At 37.3% G+C, this 22,789-nt stretch overlaps 1 protein-coding gene across 3 annotated transcripts in view; it reads left to right on the top strand.

The window, feature by feature from the left end:
• MPP7 (MAGUK p55 scaffold protein 7) overlaps positions 1–22,789 on the top strand; it is an 83,748-nt gene that overhangs the window by 49,518 nt on the left and 11,441 nt on the right. For 2 of the 3 annotated variants that reach the window (XM_034402131.3, XM_087892910.1), the window contains exons 7-12: positions 531–612; positions 2,713–2,798; positions 3,509–3,583; positions 3,829–4,025; positions 4,883–4,947; positions 21,275–21,445. In XM_034402131.3, coding sequence (XP_034258022.1) covers positions 531–612; positions 2,713–2,798; positions 3,509–3,583; positions 3,829–4,025; positions 4,883–4,947; positions 21,275–21,445 — 676 coding nt within the window. Of the gene's footprint in view, positions 1–530; positions 613–2,712; positions 2,799–3,508; positions 3,584–3,828; positions 4,026–4,882; positions 4,948–9,164; positions 9,186–10,456; positions 10,499–21,274; positions 21,446–22,789 lie in introns of all 3 variants that reach the window. The other variant, XM_087892911.1, reaches the window with a different exon arrangement.

The raw sequence follows: 22,789 nt of genomic DNA, 5'->3' as shown, positions 1-22,789 counted from the left end.
TGCTTCTTGCGCAATCTATATTTGAATCATTAGATGATTTTTCAGTTCCAGCCTTGATTGCATTAGTTCAGATGGCTTCAACTTGAACAGCCAAAATAAAGCCTTCAGTTTCTTTTTTTAATTCCAGTTATCAATCATTGCCAGATTTTATCTTTTATCTACTCCCTCCCCCTCATGATTGAACAGTTAAATCAAATACCTTTTATAATCAATCCATAAAAGCTAAATTGGTTCGTTAGCTTTTGCAGTTCTCCAAAATCAAAATATCTATCAGAAGTTGATTGTTTGTGCCTCAACATTTCCTTCTATTCCTGTTCTGTTCTTTAGAAGAAAATGTTATCATTTTCTTCTAAATAATCATGGATGTTGTCCACTATTATGCCAAATTCAAGATAAAAATCAAATGGAAAAACTAATAATAACAGCAACAATAATTTTAAAAAATTCAAGTTTCCAAAAACAGCATCTAGAAAATTGTTTTATGTGGTTCAACTTTAATTTCATAGTAATTCTTAAATTTATTTTTAAAGGGAGCTACTATTAAAAGGGATGAAAACACAGGAGCTGTTGTTGTGGCTCGGATAATGCGTGGAGGAGCGGCAGACCGAAGTGGTAAGAATTTTTAAACTATGTTAACAGGTATTAAATGCAGAATTTAATTTCCAAATTTTTAAATGTTAAATCAAACAAAATCTATTAATTGGATCTTGCTGTCATGGAATATACCGTATTTTTCGGAATATAAGACGCAGCAGAGTTTAAGACGCACATACCTGTCTTTAGAAGAGCATATGACGGCCGTGGCCAGGGGGGCTTTCTATCAGGTTCGCCTGATACGCCAGTTGCGTCCCTTTCTGGATCGGGACTCCCTATGCACAGTCACTCATGCCCTCGTCACCTCTCACCTGGACTACTGCAATGCTCTCTACATGGAGCTCCCCTTGAGGAGCACTCGGAAGCTCCAGTTGGTCCAGAATGCAGCCGCGCGGGTAATTATGGGGGCGACATGGCGCTCCCATGTTACACCTTGCCTGCGCGAGCTGCACTGGCTTCTGGTGGTCTTCCGGGTGCACTTCAAGGTATTGGTTCTCACTTTTAAAGCACTCCATGGCTTAGGGCCCGGTTATTTATGAGACCATCTTCTGCCACCAATAACCTCCCACCGGCCAACTCGGTCCCACAGAGAGGATCTCCTTAGGGTGCCATCGGTCAAGCAATGTCAACTGACGACCCCCAGGGGGAGAGCCTTCTCTGTGGAGGCACCCGCCCTCTGGAACGAGCTACCCCCAGGAATACGACTAATCCCGGACCTCCGGACCTTCCGTCGAGCTTCAAAGACTTTCCTATTTCAGCAGGCTGGGCTGGCTTAAAATTTAATGGGTTATTTTAAGGGTAATGGGTTTTAATTTTTGGGAAGCCAATTCGATTTAATTCTGCTTTTAAATTATTTTAAATTTTATATTGTATGTATTTTAATTTTGGCTATTCACCGCCCTGAGTCTTTCGGAAGAAGGGCGGTATACAAATTTAAATAATAAATAAATAAATAAATAAATAAATAAATAAATAAATAAATGCTCTGCCTCTGAGCATTTTTGCCGCGTTGCAGCAAACAGCCTGCTTTATTTTCATTTTCGTTTTCAGCATAGCTTGATTAGCAGAAGGGAAAAAAAATCTGCTCCAGCAATTTATCTCTTTGCAGCAAGCAGCAGAGCCCTGTGCAAAACAGCTGAGAGCAAATCAGCTGAGAGTCAGGAGGCCGATCCAATCAACTTGTGCTAATTAGGCTGTGCTGAAGCTGAAAGGAGCTGTTTTTTCTTACTGTTTGCTTGCAAGAAGGAAACTGCTGCGAGGCAGAGCCAAAGGATGGGGGCCAATGGGTGGGCAGGGCTACATTTGGTGTATAAGACAACCTAAATTTTCACCCCCTTTTAGGGGGGAAAAAGGTACGTTTTATACTCTGAAAAATACAGTAATTCATCTTTTATATAGGTATAGATTATTGGAGCAGATGTACAACCATGATATTGTGCATATTATGTATGCAGTACTTTAAAAAAAGGAAGGAAAGGATGATGTTATTTTTTTCATATTATGACAGTTTGTAAAATCAGTTTCTACATTTAAGTATCAAGATATTCCTGCCACTTTACAACAATACATCACATTTCATGTAGATTGTAGACCTAACATATTAATAATTAGAAATTCTGCTTGATAACGAACAAAAAGGTTTTTATAAACTTGCCAAAAGAATACAGTATACAGTATACAGTTGGAGAATGTTTATTGAAAAAGAATTTCACTATCTTTGGTTCTAGCTAATGTCATTCCATTAATCAATGAAGTTTCTTCTTCTGTAGATAGAGCTCCATTCTGGAGATTTCTCAGTTTTCAACTCTGCCAAAAACAATCACTTTCATAATTGCCTCCCAGTCCTTAAGAAAACTAGTGCAGGAAATTTTAGGGGCTGCCTGGTGATGAAGTGGTTAGGGAAGTTCATCAGCTTAATGTTGGATATAATTCATTGTTGATATAGACACACATGAGCACATATGCACACACATATATAAATCATCAGTACGCAACTAGGCTTGTGAAGAAGTAAAGCTAAAGTTTAGTTGGAAAGAGCATGACTTGAAAAAATGTTCAGGTTGCAGTGGTTCATTTAACATAAGAATTATTTGACTGGTACATAACCGTGTTTCGTAGGTCTCATTCATGTAGGTGATGAGCTGAAGGAAGTCAATGGAATTTCAGTGGAGGATAAAAAACCAGAAGAAATTATACAAATTCTGGTGGGTTGAAAACAGAATATTTAATTGAAAAACACAGAAGACTAATTTTTCAATATTGATGTTTTTGATGTTATTGTCTGAAGTTCCTAGTAGATGTTTATTAAAGAAAAGAGTATAAAGAGAAAGAGTATAAAGCATACTCATATAAAAAAGTGAAGCAACTAAGTTACTTTTTGGCAAAAAAACAAAAATACAAAGCTAATGATATTCCTTTTACTTGCATAAAATATAAAATAGATATATTGAGACCAACACAAAAAGTACTAATTTAAAAGACGTCTCCTCCCAATGTTGTTCCTTAGGTTAAATTTTGCGCTCTACAGTGTAAAAAAAATTGGCTCATATCACATGTGAAAAATCCATTATTGGCTTTTGGAAAAGTTGTACACTCTCAAGTAATAATTCCTTCTATATTCAATGCAGACTTAAGATTCAAGGAAATAATTTATTGAGTAAATCTTTATAGCATATTTATTGTATATATCTGATAAACAGCTATAGTCTTCTAAATTATAAACAAATTGCATTATATTATATAAATATATAATTCCCTCTGATAGAAAATAGAATATTTAATTCATGTACAATAGTTCAAAATTGTTTGCTATTAAAGAATAGGAATTGGACTGGAATCAGATGCAGTTTCAATTTATTATGTCTTTTTTTGATTTTAAGTACATAATTTAGTAATTTACATTTACATATTTTAGTCTCTGTCCCAAGGAGCCATTACGTTTAAAATTATACCCAGTATCAAAGAAGAAAACTCATCAAAAGAAGGCAAGGTAAATACTTGTTGGATTCAACTAAGATTCTTCATGTGATGGCTGTGTAAAATTTATTACTTACTCACTCATTTAGGCTTAAATGCCAGCTCAATCCAGCATTCTTTCTCTGTATGTAAATGTTTTTATCATGATAGGTAAACTTATTTTATGCCAACAAGCAACAGTAATAGAATTCCTTAGATTTTAAATAATTCAGTGTAGTTTTAAATAATTTAAATAGTTGAGTGTATTCTTTTCTGCAGATCTTCATGAAAGCTCTTTTTGACTATAATCCCAATGAAGATAAAGCAATTCCCTGCAAAGAAGCTGGGCTTCCTTTCAGAAAAGGTGATATTCTTCAAATCATGACCCAAGATGATGCAACCTGGTGGCAAGCCAAGCTGGAAAGTGATGCCAATCCCAGAGCAGGCTTAGTTCCTTCAAAACACTTCCAGGAAAGGTATGTTACTGCTGATCCGATTCCCCAACCCTCACTCCCCAACACTTAAAAATGTGATCAGTATAACCATTAGAGCTGCACTGGAATGCAGTACAAAGCCTGAACTCGGTATGCTGGCTAGGGAATTCCGTGAGTTCTTAAAAGTAGCCAAGTTTGAAAAATAATGGTTTAAATTGGATGTTATTATTCAGCTGCTTATATTGATAATGACAAAACCTGACAGAACATTGATAATCTTTTTTTGCGGGAATAAAACAGATGGAAAAGAGGACACCAGTATCTACACAACTATTTATAGAACGTGCTGATGTGTTAAGACAATGTTACCACTTCCTTAAAAAGAAGAAGACTCCGGAATTTATTTTAGGAGAATTTAAATAAACTGCACTGTTTATTAAAATTCTGGGTGATTTAAAAAAAACAAACAAACCCAAAACAGATATACAGATAGTCCTCGACTTACAACCATTTGTTTAGTGACAAAATGGCCCTGAAGAAAGTGACTTATGACTGCTTTACAACCCTTGCAGCATTCCCATGGTCATGTGATCAAAATTCACTGATGTAATTAACTTTTGCGGCCTACTGACAAGCAAAGTCAGTGGGAAAGCCAGATTCATTTAACAACTGTGTAACTAACTTAACAACTGCAGTGATTCACTTAACAATTGTGGGAAGAAAGGTCATAAAACAAGGCAAAACTCTCTTAACCATGGTCTTGCTTAGCAATAGAAATTTTCGGCTCAATTGTGATCATAATTTGAGAATTACCTGTACATATTTATTGATACCAAAAGAACATTAAAAATAAAAGAGCTTAAGTTTTGTTTTCTTCCCCTCCTCAAATTACTTGATAGGAGACTTGCTTTAAGAAGATCAGATGTACAGTTTCAGCCCTTGAAGATTTCAAATAAGAAATCATGTAAGTCTGTTGCTACACAACTTGCTTTTTGCATTTACAAATTACTTAGGTCCATGCTTTAAGGAATGATGCTATTCATTCTTTAGGCCCAAACCTCTACTAGTATAAGGAAAAATTGTTGGTGTTGCTTCTGTTACCAGACCTTAAAGTATATGCTTTTACTATGGTAAACAAAGTAAAATAGATGTAGGAAATAGATTGTTTAAACAGTTCTATTAATGTACCACTCTTTAAAATTCCAGGTTAGTTTTAGTTCCAAAAATAAACATTCTGTAATGTAATTACGCCAGGGACGTGGTAGCTCAGTGGCTAAGACGCTGAGCTTGTCAATCGAAAGGTCGGAAGTTCAGCGGTTAAAATCCCTAGTGCCGCATAATCGGGTGAGCTCCCATTATTTGTCCCAGCTTCTGCCAACCTAGCAGTTCGAAAGCACATTAAAAAATGCAAGTAGAAAAATAGGGACCACCTTTGGTGGGAAGGTAACAGCGTTCCGTGCGCCTTTGGCGTTGAGTCATGCCAGCCACGTGACACAGAGATGTCTTCGGACAGCGCTGGCTCTTCGACTTTGAAATGGAGATGAGCATTGCCCCCTAGAGTTGGGAACAACTAGCACATATGTGCAAGGGGAACATTTACCTTTACCTTTTTAATGTAATTATTACTAAATTGCAAATATGCACTATTTTTTTTTAAAAAAACTCTTGTTATGATAATATTTATCACACCTAGAATCATTTCATATTTGTGTATTAATTTTCCACTTCACTGACATGTGCTATTAAGAACATTGTAAATAAATGATGGTTTGCAGCCATATTTCCACTCTTCTTCTTTTCCATGCTGGAATTGGTAGAAATACTTCATCAAGCCTATTATTATTATTCCGTTTTCCTAAAGCTTTTGTTCTATATTGTGAAAACATTTAATATTTGAAATAATCTTTGGTTTATTATGTTCTCATTCTCATTATCTACCTCAGCACCATGCTCCATGCTTCAACAATTTTCATTCTGTCATCATCCAAATTTGATGGTAGGATATAAGAAAATAAGAGGTTTAAAACATGGGTGATTTGATGAAGCTAAGCAAGCCATGCTTAAGAACAGATTCTATAAATGAATAAACATTTTGAGATCAAGAGATATTTATTCTTATTTTCCTCACGCTACCAGAATTAAAAATAAGTAAATAAAAACTTCTATTAATTTATGTCATATTATCGCTAGCACTGATGGTATTACCTCGTTTGGATAATGAAATGTCTACAAGAAAATGACAGCTCAGAGAGCACCAAGGACCCTTATATATGTTACACAGGAAAGAACAATAATGATACCAGCCTAACAAGCGGTCAAGCCTCTATCATTTGTCCAACTGTTACTAATGTTTAATTGAAATTCTGGATTTGAAGAAATAAATCGTGTTGATTTTCAGATGAGGTCTGAAGAGTAACTAAACCCAGGAATTGATTAATCACAAATTTCTGGAAGGTACAGTCAGCCAAAAAAAAAAAAAAAGATTCAGAAACTTATCAGGCATAGTGGAACCAGTTGTAGATACTAACTCTTTGCTTTATATAGTAGCACCTAGTACCTAGATCCTTGATGGTGAATCTATGGCATGCGTGCCGCAGGTGGCACACGGAGCAATATCTGTGGGCACGTGAACATTGTCCTAGCTCAGCTCCAGCGCTCATGTGCACGCAGGCCAGCTGATTTTTGGGCCTCCCAGGCCCACCGGAAGTAGGGAAATGGTCCGTTTCCGGCCTCCAGAGGGCCTCCGGGGAGGTGGGGAAGGCCGTTTTCACCCTCCCCAGGCTCCAAGAAAGCCTCTGGAGCCTTGGGAGGGTGAAAAATGGGTCTACTGGGCCCACCGTGCCATTCTGTGCCAAAAGTGGGGGTCGCACGGGGGGTTGCACGTGCATGCGCAAGGGGCAGGGCGCATTGAATTATGGGTGTGGGCACATGTGCGCACGACCACCCTGCGCTCCCCCCGCTTTTGGCACGCAATGGCAAAAAGGTCAGCCATCATTGACCTAGATTCATGTATGTAAATATGTGGTGTCTCAATTGCATGTTATCCATTTGATGGTTTCTCCTGAGGACTTGGATCTATAGTTCTTACAGTCATTCAGCATAATGATTCTTTCTTTTTGTTATAATTATTTTAGATTTCATGTGCCCTTTAAAGAAATAAAAACAATTCATAATTTGGCCAGATCTTATTTCATGAGCAGATGTTAAATTCAAGGGGCAGTATTCAAACAAGAATTAAAATTACATATTTTATTAAATCTGAAAGAGTAACACCAAATGTATATGTTGGCATTACTGATAGTAATACGTCTATTAAATTTTAGAATCTGTTAATTCATTTTTCTTAGTAAAATACTGTTTTGTTAGTTAGCAAAATATCCCTATTATCTCAAAAATGATATTTTCCTCCTATTATTGAATTGAGGTTTTTTTTTCATGTTTATGATTATAGCAAAATAATTTCAGCCTGATTCCCCGCCTCCAATTTGATTAGCACTGTGCTAATCCATTAGCACTGTGCTAATCATAAGTGTTCTCTTTTTAAAAACATAGTATTCACCCTTTTGATATTTTCTTGCACAAATTGTTTTTGTGACCAAATTGTAACATTTATGTTTTGAAAATGTTTCATTGTTGTCACTAAATTGAATCATGTCTCTAAAGACTTTTAAACTTTGTCTAAGATCCTAAAATTTCACTACAGTCTGAAATATATTTTTAATGCTTTGGGTACACATGCTCTAGATTGATTTATGACCCTTGTGGATTGATACTCAGTCATAAAATATATTATAAACTAGAAGACACTTTTACTTTTCCTAAAGTTTATTGGGAAAAGCTTATACATCGCCCATGTCTTCCAAATGGTACATGTGAAGGAAATTCTTAGTCATTCAGAAAAACGAATTGGTCTGGAAATGTTGTTTGTTCTGCATACAGAATTATCTGTCTGATCCCTCAGAAGACATTTGTATTTTAAAAATAAATTGTGTCAATGTCTTTTTAAATAATGCATGGGACATTTGTTTAATCACATTCTTTTATTCATTTCATTTCCTACCCCACCCTCTTTTTTGGATATTTTTATTTTATTTTATTTTAATTTGATTTATATGCCGCCCTTCCCCGGAGACTCAGGGCGGCTTACAATGCGCTAAGCAATAGCCTTCATTCTTTTGTATATTTATACAAAGTCAGCTTATTGCCCCCACAACTGGGTCCTCAATTTACCTACCTTAGAAAGGATGGAAGGCTGAGTCAACCTTGAACCTTGGCGAGATTAATATTAATTTTTCTTCTAATTCTGTAGAGATTCTTAGTCGTCCAGGTCATGATAGTCCCAAGGTATTTCTTCCAAAACAAGGACTTTCTTGGGGTTTTTTTTCTTTGAAAACATTTCACTTCTCACCAAGAAGCTTCTTGATTCTAAATTAAGCTAAAACTGAATTGAAAAAGCTTCTTGGATGAAAAATGAAACATATTCAAAGAAAAGAAGAAGAAAGTCCAGTTGTGTTTTGGAAAAACCATATTGGGACTTCTTTTCACTCATTCCAACAAAATGAGCTCCAGTATAGCCTATTGCCAAATATTAGTTGACAATTCATTGACAGCTCTAAATATGGAAACAATAAACATCTTCAGAAAACAGGTACCGAGTTAGTGATATAACTGTATGGCTCAAGTCCCTATTAGGAACTCTTTGTACAGTCTTGGCCTGAGAAATTTGAACATGTTATTTGAATTCCAGATCATAAGGGGGGCAGTATGGTAATGAATTAATCACACAATTATTGGATTGAAGTGCCATAATATCGGTATAATACTCTTGGTAATTCAACATCCTAGTTAAACAAAACAAATGACAATTTCCGCCAAAAGAATTAGCTACCTTCTCTTCTGTCTCAGCTGAATGCTTTGTTAACGAGAGAAAACAGATTCTGGCAAATTTAGCAGAGGCTAAACATTTCTCTAGTACCGGCTGTCCTACAACAGATGTTGCATCAATTAAGAAGAGCAAACTTTGGGAACCTACTTCCCAATGAAAACTACTTAGAATTATGTTCTTAATGCATTCTCAATGCTACTCAACTATATGTTTTCTTCCATCGTTTTATTATTATTTGCTGAAAATATTATTTTAAATAAATCGTGTCTGCTTGTTTGTTTTTTGGCTCTCCTAAGCTGAGGAGACAGTTGAGTGTGGTAGGTGTTTTTCTTCCGAGTTTTAAATTTTTATTCTTTTATTGTGTTCTCAGTCTGTATAATCTTGCCTCCTGTTTTTCCCCTCTTGCTTTTCAGAGAAAATTGAAGGTACACATGTAAGTTTCGCTGCTTGGTGGTAGAGATGGTCTGAAAGCTAGATTAATTAAGGCATCTCTACTTTAGAAGCAATTAGAAAAATAAATGTGGCTTGTAACCGCACATTTAGTGATACAGACTAGCAATTTAGCTAGTGCAATACAGTTCCAAATCTGAGTTGTCGTGTGCTGTGAAGGCTGTAAGCAAGTTGGCCATGAGCGCAAGGTAACATGCATGCATGAGAATAACTGGGGTAAGGCATGGGGTATTACTCATTGCCGGATGTGCCTTTTCTATTTATTATTCCCTCCACATTTCTCTTCCTGCCCGCTCTGGAAAGAAAAAAAATCCTCCTGCAGAAATATGTTTTGGTGTATGGATTGAATTTGCAGGCTTTGACTAAATTTGTGGTAATTTATTTGAATGTTACTGGGAAAAAAACATAAGATAATAAGCAGGGTGCATTCATTCAAAACATTACAGTTGGCCTAAAGATAGAGTCAGTGCTGTTGCATGATTCTAAAAGAATTCATTTTTAAAAAAGTCTTTTTCCATTGCAGATTTCAGCAACTTAATTTTAGAACCTATTTTCTCAATTTACAGGGGTGTATTTTTTTCCTTCTTCTTAAACTGCTGTGATGCTGTCATTTGCAGAATACATAACAATTGCAGGTCATTAATTCACCAAATCAACCGTTTATTGTAACTAAAAAAACTATAACCTGCTTTGTCAAGAGAGCTCTGGCATATTATGACAAGCATGAAAATATTTTGGATTGAGCAAATGGGCTATATGTTCATCAGAAACCCTTTCTGTCTGATCCATTGAGCCAAACATAAAACCTCTTTGATATTCTTTGTAAATAATTTCATCTTTGCTTCAGCTACTGTAATTTTTATCTTCCAATAAAGCTAAATAGAACATCTTTAATTTCTATTATGAAAAGGCAATAAAGACACGGAATATGCATGTTGCTGTGTTGCAGAATCTTTTATTCAATTATAGAAAAATATGCTGATTTATTTTTAAACAATGGTTTATCGAAGGCTTTTCATGCTAAGCTTTATATGGTTGTCATTCTGAAGTAACTCTTCTTTTGCATTTATGGCTGGGCATCTAACTATTCTGCTTTATTTCTTGGCTTTTGTTCTGTATGCTTTTACACTTCATCCAGAGGAAGTTGAATGTGCTGGTCACAACAGTGGAGCCCTTATAGGTGAGCCGTTGCTTACATAAGACTCTTTTCTTTCTCAGCTTTTTCCTGGATGGGCTACAAATTTGCAGGTAACAAATTGGCATCACTGCATGTTGTAAAACTGTTAGAATAAAAAAAAATGGCTCACTGGATTGGACACAAAGGATCAATCTATTAAAAGTAATCTACTTTATTAATTTAGAAATAGGGAATTGAAATATTTTTTTAGTTTAATTTGTGAAGAAAGTGACTTACTTTTTTTAGAATTATTTATTACAGCATTTCAATTACATTTGAAGCTAGCATTGGTCTGACTCATCCTTGCCCCCCTGTTTCAGGAAATACTATCATTGGCAATTCTTTCAGCGTTACGACCAATACCTTGTTTGTTTTTACACATGTATTAGGAAGAAGTTAGGCTTGGAGACAGTATAAGAATAATTTAATTAAAAGCGTGAGAGGTCTCTTAAAGACATAAGTTTTTAAAGCAATGGACCTTTGGGGGACCATGATGTCACAAGGGATCCGCTAAGGCATGAAGAAATGTTATGATTTAAATCTTAAATCTTGGTGGTCTGTGGTGTAAAATGTATTTAAAGGGCATCCGTGGTGAAGAATAGGTTGAGAACTACTGATGTAACAGAAAATTTATGCAGAATTAGCTTGCTGTAGCAAATGAAGCAGCTAACAGAAACTAGCACCAATATATGAAGAAGACCATATAATGCAAAGGAACTTTTTTGTCATCATTGCCAACCTATTTTGTACCATCCTCCGTGAGTTGATACAACATTGTAGCATATAAATACCATCCTCAGTGAGTTGACAAACATTGCTTCTAGCCCCTTTGTTTTATATGCTTGGCACAGTCAAACCTATCATACTGTTGATGAATGAATTAAGGAACTGGAAATGTGCATCCAAAGTACATTTCATTTTCTCCAAATAATGTATTAAAATCTCAACCAGATTCTACAAGATGCCACAGCTTTATGACTGTCTCTGTATTTTATCATGATGCACGATGCAGTCAAACATCTGATAATAATATATTGTGTGAGTCTCTTATTTGTGAAATGGCAGAAAGTTCAGGATTCTCCCACCCTTTTTCTTCTGGAAACAAGCTTTCTAGACAGTTTAAAAATTAACTGGAGAATATGCTGAAGAAGGTGATGGTCCTTTTTTTTTTTAATTTTGTTTGTTTGTTTGTTTGTTTATATACCGCCCTTCTCCCGAAGGACTCAGGGCGGTGAATAGCCAAGATCAAATACATAACATATAAAAATTAAAAACAATTTAAAACCAGATTAAATACTTTGGCCCATAATTAAAAACATCCCATTAAAATCCAATTTGAAATTGAAAACCGTTAAAATTAGGCTAGCCTGGCTTTCTGGAATAACAAAGTCTTCAGGGCACGACGGAGGGTGCACAAGTCCGAGATCCTCCGTACCTCTGGGGGAAGCTTGTTCCAAAGGGCAGGAGCCTCCACTGAGAAGGCTCTCCCCCAGGGGGTCCCCAGTCGACATTGTCTGACCGACGGCACCCCAAGGAGCCCCGCCCTGTGGGAGCGTACTGGCCGGTGGGAGGCTGTCAGTAGCAGAAGGCGGTCCCGTAAATACCCCGGTCCTAAGCCATGGAGCGCTTTAAAGATGTTAATCAACCCCTTGAATTGCATCTGGAAAACCACTGGGAGCCAATGCAGCTCACGCAGGAGAGGAGTTACATGGGAGCGCCCCGCCACTCCCATAATCGCCCGCGCAGCCACATTTTGGACCAGCTGGAGCCTCCAGATGCTCTTCAAGGGGAGCCCCATGTAGAGAGCATTGCAGTAGTCCAGTCGGGAAGTGATGAGGGCATGAGTGACCGTGCGCAGGGAGTCCCGATCCAGAAAGGGACACAACTGGCGGATCAGGCGAACCTGAAAAAGCCCCCCTGGCCACGGCCGTCATATGCTCTTCTAAAGACAGCCACGCGTCCAGGAGAACACACAAGTTGCGAGCCCTCTCCGTGGGGGCCAATGACTCGCCCCCCAATAGCCAGCAATGGCACCAGCTTGCTATATCGGGACGCCAGAAGCCACAGCCACTCAGTCTTGGAGGGGTTGAGTCGGAGTCTGAAAGGAGAAAGGAGGAGAACCACCATAATACGGTGCCCCCAACCCCCAGCCCCTCCAGCCGGCGCAGCATGATACCATGGTCTATGGTATCAAAAGCTGCTGAGAGATCTAACAGGACCAGGACAGAGGAACAACCCCTGTCCCGAGCCCTCCAGAGATCATCAACCAATGCGACCAATGCCATTTCTGTGCTGTACCCAGGCCTAAAACCGGACTGGAACAGTCTAGGTAGACAGCGTCATCCAGGTGCTGGGGAAGTTGTCGCGCAACCGCATTCTCAGCAACCTTCAACACAAAGCGAAGGTTGGAGACTGGACGGTAGTTCGCCAAAACAGCCGGATCCAGAGAAGGCTTCTTGAGGAGGGGCCTCACCACCGCCTCTTTCAAAGCGGGAGGCAAGAAACCCTCACTCAACGAAGCATTAATGATCTTCTGGAGCCAGCCTCGTGTAACCTCCCGGGAAGCCAGCACCAACCAGGAGGGACACGGGTCCAATAAAGGTGGCTGCGCTAAGCTTCCCCAGAATCCTGTCCACGTCCTCAGGTGATTTTTTATTTTTATTGTGATTTTTTCTTTTCCAAAACATTAATAACAAAACGTTTGCTGTCCTTTTTTTGCTCATTTCTGCACCTCGCCTCATTTTAATTGCTGTATATTTAATTATGTGTTAGTCCTGTTTTAAGCAAAATGCAGGATCCCATTTGATCAGATGTGACAAAAGCAGATTGTGATTAAAAGTTAATCTGAGATTTTTAGTAAAAAAAAAAAAACCTATAACCATGGGTGTCCAATATTTTGACCTGCCTGGGCTGCATTGCATGAAAGAGGAATTGTCTTGGGTGACATATAAAATATATAATATAATTAATGTATATAAACATCACTAAAAATCACAGTAATATTAAAAGTTTACTATTTTGTGTGGGCGCAGTATTACCGTATTTCTCCAAAAAGAAGGCCAGGTCTTATTTTCTTTTGACCCCCGAAAAAACAGCTAGGACTTCTTTTTGTAGGGTTCTAATTATTGACTCACTTCGCAGAGGTGGCACCGACAGCCCTGCCCAGCAGGAGCCCACTGCTGGCCCACTTCTGCAGCCACTTACCACCACTCGCACGATTGCCCTGGCCTCCATTTTGCCTTCCAATGCCTGCTAGAAGGCATCTGCAGCCGATAACAGATTTCCGGATCAATCCGGAGCTCTGTTATCAGCTGCAGATGCCTTTCGGAAAGCCCTCTGCAGCTGATAATAGAGCTCCGCACTGATCTAGAGCTCTGTTATCAGCTGCAGATAACATATGCCAGGCATCTGAAGATGAAACGGAGACCTGGGCAATGTGTGCGAGTGGCAGCAAGCGGCCTCAGAAGAAGGCGAGGCACCCTAACTTATTTTTTACCTGTGTGCTTCGCCCCACCCCCTGCACCCCAGGGTGGGCGGGGTCTTTATTAGGGCTAATTTTGTATGTGGGGTTAATTTGATCGCATCCGCTCAAAAACATGATGGGCTTCTTTTCAAAGTGGGTCATTTTTTTGGAGAAACACGGTAGCTATCCACGGCTGCGTGCACCCATGGACCACAGATTGTACATTCCTGTTCTGTATCAATCAATGGTAGAGCTTCATTGAAGGGCTTCCATGGTCCCTGTAATTGGTTGAAGATGTAAATGCCTATGCAGTTGTTCAGCTGTTTATCACTGTAAATCAAAATGTTTCAAAAATAATGCATTTGAATAACAAAGTGTTGCTATTTGTTTGCATCCTATCTTAATCATCCAATAGGAATGTTGTACATAGTGACTAGTCCCCCTACTAGTCCATTTACCAATTCATTATATTTAGCCATACTTCATTGACTACAACACTATTGGTTCAACAATAATGTTAAGTACTATTGATTGACTGCCTGACTGACTACAGTGGAAAAATATTCCACATTTGCCAATAAGGGGGGAAAATGGAATAGTTTGTTCCTTTCCTCTTTATAATCTTTACAAGCTGAAGAGTCTGTCTTAGAGGGCATGATGATCATCTAGAACAGTGTTTCTCAACCTTTGTAGCTTGAAGATGGGTGGACTTCAACTCCCAGAATCCCCCAGCCAGCAGTGCTGGGGGATTCTGGGAGTTGAAGTCCACCCATCTTCAAGCTTCCAAGGTTGAGAAACACTGATCTAGAACAATGTTTGACCACTGCAAAATAGGGGGGAAATGGCTGCTTCCTTTGTGTACCTGGTGTTAAGTTTCTGTTGGATAGTAATCCCATATATGGAAGAGACGTTCTTCCACTTTTCATAAAATAAGTGGGCAGGTTTGTTTCCATTTGAACTTATCCATCTAATAGATATATGCCACTGGTCATATAGCCATAGTCCTATTTAGGTATTAGAGATTGTTTCTTCTCCCATGTAATAGATATTTTCTTCCAAACTGAGATACTGGTACTTACAATATTAATTCACAGTTTTTTTCTTATTAGACTTTCTTAATATTTAAAGCAAAATGATTTTTCACTTGCATTACGTAATACTTTGTGTGTGTGTTTATATATAAAGCTGTGATTCAGTTTTCTATTATGAATATTTGCATACATGTTGCATTTTGTGCATTTTTGATGCATTATTATCTCAATGAGGGTAATATTTTTATACGTTAAAATTATAAAGATTAAAACCTGTGCCCTATTGTTTATTAGTAGATAGATGATCAGTTAAACCAAATATAAAGCAACAGTAAAATACATTATTACACATATCCTGTAATGAGGAACCCAGTTTTGTTTTATCATCATAAAACTTACATTCCTAGCATGAAATCTTAGAAGATAGTTTTTAAATTGGAGTGATTTTTGTTTATTCTCAAATTTGAAAGGTTTATTTATATATTTATTTCTGTATGGGATTCAGTGTTTAAATTTAACAGTTCTCCCATAATAAATCTTGCATTTTAGTAAGAGCTGAGCACGTTTAATATATTGTTTTGCTGTGTTTGGGTATATTGTTTGTCATGAAAGGCCAAAATGTCAAGTGTGCAAACTGCTATTGGTGATATATTATTTTAGATTTCTATGCTCATGGGTGCCTATGTGTATTTATGCACACTTCAAAGGATTCTTGAGATCTAAGCTGCAAACCTAAATGTCATCCTTTCTGAAAACTGGAAAATGTTTAGTCTTGCTCCTGTTCTTAGTGTCTGAATTATTCATATAACATTTTTTTAAAAACCTCATTGGATGTATTGGCTGTGAACTGTTAGTCGAAAAGCAGACATAAACATTCTGTAAAATCTGTTGTGCTCTAGGCTGCTGGAGAAATGGGGGCCAAGGATGAGGTTTCTGCATATAGGAGCTGACTTTTCAGGGTCTCTCATTGACATTATGTGGGACAAAGCCCTTTAGGGAAGAGTTTGCTTTTCCTCAGCTATGCACTTTAGAACTGGCAATGAGCCTAAACTTGCAGGAATAGCTATACTTTCTGGAAAGTTGAGGCCAAATGAAAAAGAGAGAAGAATTTTCATGCTGGGACAGTGACTTATAGGATCAAATTGTAGCCATTTTCTTTTTTTCTTTAAGCATAATTGCTTTGCTGTTGAAATTTGGATGGGGTTGGCAACAGTACCCCTTGCCCCCCCCCTCCCCAACGATGCCTCAGGAATTACAGTATATCATGAAGTAGCATTGTAACTAAGGCACTATAGAGAAGTGCTACTTAAGTAGGGCCTGGTGGCTCAGCAGACTAAAAGCATTGTGATTAACACCAGCTGTCTGCAATTACTGTAAGTTCGAATCTCACTAGGCTCAAGGTTGACTCAGCCTTCCATCCTTTCTAAGGTAGGTAAATTGAGGACCCAGTTTGTGGGGGCAATAAGCTGACTTTGTATAAATATACAAAAGTATGAAGGCTATTGCTTAACGCATTGTAAGCCGCCCTGAGTCTCCGGAGAAGGGTGGCATATAAATCAAATTAAAAAAAAAAAAAAAGTTACCATTTTGGTGGTTTTAGAATTTATTTCCTCTGTTGCATTGATTGATCATGTGCTATGAAGACAGAGTACCTACTCTTAGAAACCACATAGATTGTTTTTTACGACAATCTGTTCCCAACCTGGCCCTTCAGATTTTCTGGTGATGTGCTCTTTACCACTATAGTGAGTTCCATCCACCTTGTTGCTGACCATCCTCATTTCCTTGTTTCTTAGACTAGCATTACAGTATATAAAACGGTTTTGACTTTCTACTACAATATGTGCTGTCCCCAACTGAAGTTTTTTTTTTTATTTCTGTGTTCTCTGTTTAAGTGAATGATAGACTGATAATTCATTTCTGGGTATAAAAGAAAAGTATAACTCTTAAAAAACAGTTGAGTAGAGGGAATATTTGGCCATGTTCACTCACCCTCAAAGATCTTAGCTTCTCTGAAGAGTGGTGTTCACTTTATTTATGTAGAATAACATATTGGTTCCTCCCACACACATAGACACAAATATCTTTCCTATGTTGTTAATAATAATAATAATAATAATAATAATAATAATAATAATAATAATAATAATAATAATAATAATACTTTTTCTAGCTTTAAGATGTGACATCTTCATCAGATCTTGGTTGTAAGTTTCCATCAGCTTAAGCTTTCACCAATAAATACCTTGCCACTTGAACCTCTACAGCATTGATTTGGCAACAATAGATTATGCAGTTATTTTTATTGATTAAATATAGAGCATGGCTACAACTATCATGCAGATAAATGTCTAAAAATTCTCGTGATTTCAGTGAACACAAATCCAGCAAAGAAAGAAATGCACAAATGAATACTAACATTTAGTAAGGGCCTAACTATATCTGTGGCTGCTACTTTTTTCTCCTGCTATGATTTATTAAACTGCAGACGTTTTCCCATGACTGATCAAATAGGAAATTATTTTATTCAAATTTCTCCAAACTGAGGCCTACCTTCAGGTAGTCTTCATGTAACAATGGTAATTGGGACTGCAATTTCTGCCATTAAGCAAGATGATCGGAAAGTGTGGTGTCACATGACCACACTGCTTAACACGGAAATTCCAGGATTTCTGGTTGCCGTCATTATCAAATTGTTCTGGATCTTTAAGTGGGGACATCATGTGAGTACCATTTGCTACTTCCCGCCAGCTTCCCCATCAACTTTGCTTACAGGAAACTGGCAAAGAAAATCGTAAATAGCAAGTTATGTGATCATGAGGATGCTGCAACTAACATAAATAAGAGGACTGGTCATGAATACCACTCACTTAGTGCTATTGTGAGTGGAAATGGTCACTGAACAAGTGTTGTTCAACAAGGGCCATCTGTATTTCTAAAATGCATAATATTATTTGCATTCTGACTATTACCAGAAATAAATCATTCATATTCTTTGTAAACTCCATGTATCACCTTGAAAGTTTGTGCCTGTGCACATCCGTTCTACAACAGCTGGTTCTGTAACATCCTTAAGCTACGATGGAAACGCAAGAGCTTCATTCACTAACTCCCTAAATTCAGCCCAACTGCCAAAACCTCTTTAGTTTTTTCCACAACACTGAAAAGTGTTTGCAGTTCGCCTACTCCTGATCTTTTCCCCCCTCTCATTTCCTTTCTCTTCTGGATTTTTTAACGTAATTCAGTGTTTTGTCCTTTCCCAAGTTTCTTTTGGAAATCCCTTAGTTGTGCTGTATCTTGCTTTTGAACTATTTCTTTTAAATGCTGCAACTTTTCCTTTTCACTGATGGTCACTATATATTCCTATTTCAGCTTTGTGGGACACTACATTGGAATGCATGCCAAAATTTCATGCATTCGTGTTTCGTTAGAAAGGCAGCCTATGAAACAGTCAATTAGGAAAGAACTTCCAATTCTTAATTATTTATTCTAATAAATAATATTCTAAATTTTATTCAAAGCCCTGTTCAAAATTAAAGTGACCTCTAGCAACCCCCTCAGCACTATTATTATGGGTCTCCCAGAGAAGCACCATTCAAAATATATTTGGTACTTAGTGCTACAATACTATGGCTGTTCCATCTTCACAAAATTTCATCTCACTTAGGATTTCATTGGGTTCATTATGTTTCTGATAACAATGTGTTGGCAATATATGAGCCATCTTCTGATGTAGTCTGTTCAGCAATATGTATGCCACATGTTTCCTTATCAGATAAAATTACCATCATATGAAACAATGAATCCCAGTTGGGGAGTAAATAGTCTGTATATTTTGCAGATTTCCTACCTTTAAAGCAGGGGTGAAATCGAAAAATTTTCACTACCAGTTCTGCGGGCATGGCTTAATTAGTGGGCGGGGCTTGGTGGTCAGGTGACTGGGTGGGTGTGGCTTGTTGTCAGGTGGGCGGGGCCAAGTCAACATCACTTCTTTGCCCTTTTTTAACCTACAAAACACAACACAGCACAACTGGCTCACCCACAATGTAAAAGTAGCTGTTCTAGACCCAAAATGGCCCCTGCAACAAGCAGGAACCTCACACAGCCACAAAAAGCCCAAAAAACCAACTTTCACACTTCACACACACACAACACAACACAACTGGCTCACTCACAATGTAAAAGCAGCTGTGCTAGACCCAAAATGGCCCCTGCAACAAACAGAAACCTCACACAGGCACAAAAAGCCCAAAAAACCAACTTTCGCACTTTACACACACACAACACAACACAACAGGCTCATCCACAATGTAAAAGTGGATGTGCTAGACCCAAAATGGACCTTGCAACAAGCAGGAACCTCACACAGCCACAAAAAGCCCAAAAAACCAACTTTCACACTTTATACACACAAAATTCCACATACAGCTTTGTGAGATTTTGTGTGTTTGTGTAGTTAGAGTGAAACACTACAGAAGCACACAAAATCTCAGAAATATGCTGCACAAATGTTATTTTATTTTATTTTTATATAAAAGCAGCTAAACTTAAAACTTCCTAAACTTTAAATGGCTAGGTCTAAAAAAAGAACAACTAAAAAAAACCCCAATTAACAATTTTTTTTAAAGCTCCCAAAGGGGGAAAAACTTGCACAATTGAAGGGACAAGGCAGGCAGATATAGCTGCTCACCAATGAGCTTGATTGCAGGCAGAGAGATTCAGTTGCTTGCTGATGTAATGGATTGCAGGGATTACAGCAAGCGAAGGAAGGCAGGCGTTGCGACCAGCAGCTCAGGATTCGGTCCGAAGAGCGAAGGTAAGCAAGCTGGAGACGGGGTGGGGGGGAGGGATTTTTGCTACCGGTTCTCTGAACTGCCTGCCGCCATATCGACCTATTCACCCGAGCCAGTCCGAACTGGGAGCATTTCACCCCTGCTTTAAAGTAATATACAGATAGACATTGTTTAATTACTTGCCTCTTTAGCATTCAAAGTTAGAGCAGCACTGAAAAAGTAATTTTATGACTAATCCTCACATTTAACAACCATCAGTGTCTCCATGGTCACGTGATCAAGAGTTAGTCATTTCGCAACCATTGGTTGTTTATGACATTCATACCGTCCTATGGTCATGTGATCTCCAGTAAAAGATTTGGACCATTCATTCTCTCATCCCAACTCATCTCACCAAATTGTTATTGTAGGGAAAATAGGAGATGGAAAGAATATTAGGTGTGTTCAATCTCTTGAATTGAATATGAAAAATAATGGGATGAAAAAATCTTTTGTACATAATTTACATTGACTATTCTAATTTTTTTACTCCTTTTAATTTCAAAACTATATTACATGATAATTTCCTTAGTTGTTCTTTGTCTCGTTTAATGAATACATTATGATTTTGTTGTTAAAACTTGCTTATGGAACTAGGCCATGGCATTATTAATCCCTATCTATAAATATACAGTATGTCACTTTGAAGCAGGATGGATAATAACTACAAATTTTGCTGGTTCTAATAGGCATATATAGATGATCAAGCCATGTTAAAGTATTCTATGTGTTCTATGGTTACTTATTTCAGTTCTGGGTATCTTTCAGTTAGGGTGGGGGTTTTTTTAAGCAAATTGTGCAGATTTGAGGGCCAAAATATGTTCTCGGTTTGAGTGTATGACAAATATGCCTCATGTGAAACTGAACATTCTAAATTTTAGAAAATGTCTCTAATTTTAATCTATAATACATATTTATAGAATAAGAGACTCAAGAAAAAATAACTGAGTATATCTCTTATACATATATAAGAGATATATTAAAATAAGAAAGAGAAATGTATACATATAAATATAGATTACTGGTGCGAAAATGTTGAAAAGAAGATGTAAAGACGGATTTTTGTTTATTTGTTTGTGTGTTTTGTTGTTTGTTTGTTCGTATTTAAAAAATGTTTAATAAAAATTATTTTTTAAAAAAAGAAAAAAATAACTGAGTAATCCAAATGAACTGAAGTATCTTCAAAGTATTTTCTTATTAACAGGTTTTTGTTTAAAAAAACATTTATTTCAGTGTCCTAATGTATGACTATGCATGAGCAAAATAATATGTGATATTTGGAGGATTAGAAGCATTTTGTACTATAGTCTATATACTTATATGAAGCAATAATGGTGAAAATGTTGATAATACAAATAGTAAATATTTTGCTTGAAGGAACATTTGTTTTAGGTGGTTTGCTTTATTGGCTAGTAACATTTATATTCGCTTCTTTTTTTAAATGTAACTACAGCGGGTTTTAGGAGAAGTTTTCGCCTAAGCAGAAAGGATAAAAAAACAAACAAGACAATGTATGAGTGCAAGAAGAGTGATCAATACGATACTGCAGATGTCCCTACCTATGAAGAAGTAGCAAAATATAGGAGGCAACCAAATGAAAAATACAGACTTATTGTCTTAGTTGGTAAGTGTTAACTCAGTTAAGTGGTTAAGTCAAATGATGGAACTTGGACTGTGTTGTTTTTAGTTTTATTATAATTGTTTTTCATTGCCATGCTTGTTTTGTGTTTTTAAATTTGAAAAATTTAATCTTGAGCAAAAACTGTTGTATATGGATGTCAGAAATATTTTAAATTTCAACCTTCATCCGTCTGTTATAATTACCTGCTTTTGAAAAAATTAAATGAATATTATAAATAATGCAGTAAATTAACAGGTCAAGATAACTACTTGTTCTGTTCTTAAGGCTTTAAGAGGCAGCTGAATATTAGAATTTTCACAGAAAGGGTTTTCATTGTTACAATTGCCAATATTTAAGGTCCTGCTCTATATTAAGCATTTCACTGTTTGAAAATTAGCGTTTCCAAGTTTTTCAGGAACTTACAGCTTTTTCATTACAGCCTATATGTATAGTTTACACAAAAGGAAAGAGCTGGATTTCTGCCTAAGAATTCTGAATTCTACTGCCCCAAGACTTCGAATAATTTCAATACCCCCCAAAGAATCTCTCTACTTTTCCTTTCCCAAGTCAAGTTACCTTGTTGCTGTATGCTTACTTGTTGTTGGTCATCTTCACCCTTCCTAGAGCAGACCTGTTCATATCTCTTCACCCCTTCAACAGTCCAGAGTGCCCATTTTTTTCTTGAACGCAATAATACATCATTCAATCTTTCAGTTCATCACAAATACATCCCTTGCCCAGGTTTTGAAGTTCCACTTGAACTGCTTTTTTTCCCCATCATAAGCCTTATTATAAGCCCTTCCAGGCAAATGGTCAACAGCACTTCTTTCTATCCAGCTCCAATTAGCTACAGTACCTGGCTTACCCTCTTCTCTCATGTGGTTGGTTGGTCCTGCTCCCATGCAACCATTTTTTTTATCCTGAGCTGTTACTCTGCATGTTCTTCACTGCTCATCCATCACATTTCCTCCTCTCTCATTATTTTCATTATCATCTTGTGGTTGATGCAATTATAGCAAGTTAAAATGAACCTTCTATGTTTTTCCACTTCCTCTCTTTACATCTTCTATTTCACAATGGGCAAATTTCTTTCAGTTTCTGACTCTGCTGGGTAAATAATTTCCCCCTTGTTTTTGCAGACTGTAAAGCTTCCCTTCCACCCAAATCTGTTTTAAGTTGCAGCATTGTCACTTTAGAATAAAACTACAAAGCTTCATTAAACTTACTTCTATAAAGCTGAAACATCAGTTCTTCCTCCCTAGACATTTATCTAGTCCCACAGTAGAACATAGAAACAAAGAACACTCTCCTTGCCTGGAATATTGTTGTATCAGACCACAATGATAT

This window comes from Pantherophis guttatus, chromosome 4 (assembly GCF_059756535.1).
Source record: "Pantherophis guttatus breed Tessera chromosome 4, ASM5975653v1, whole genome shotgun sequence".
Taxonomy (NCBI): Eukaryota; Metazoa; Chordata; class Lepidosauria; order Squamata; family Colubridae; genus Pantherophis; species Pantherophis guttatus.
The sequence above is the reverse complement of the archived record's forward strand: the minus strand, read 5'-3'. Positions and strand labels throughout refer to the sequence as shown.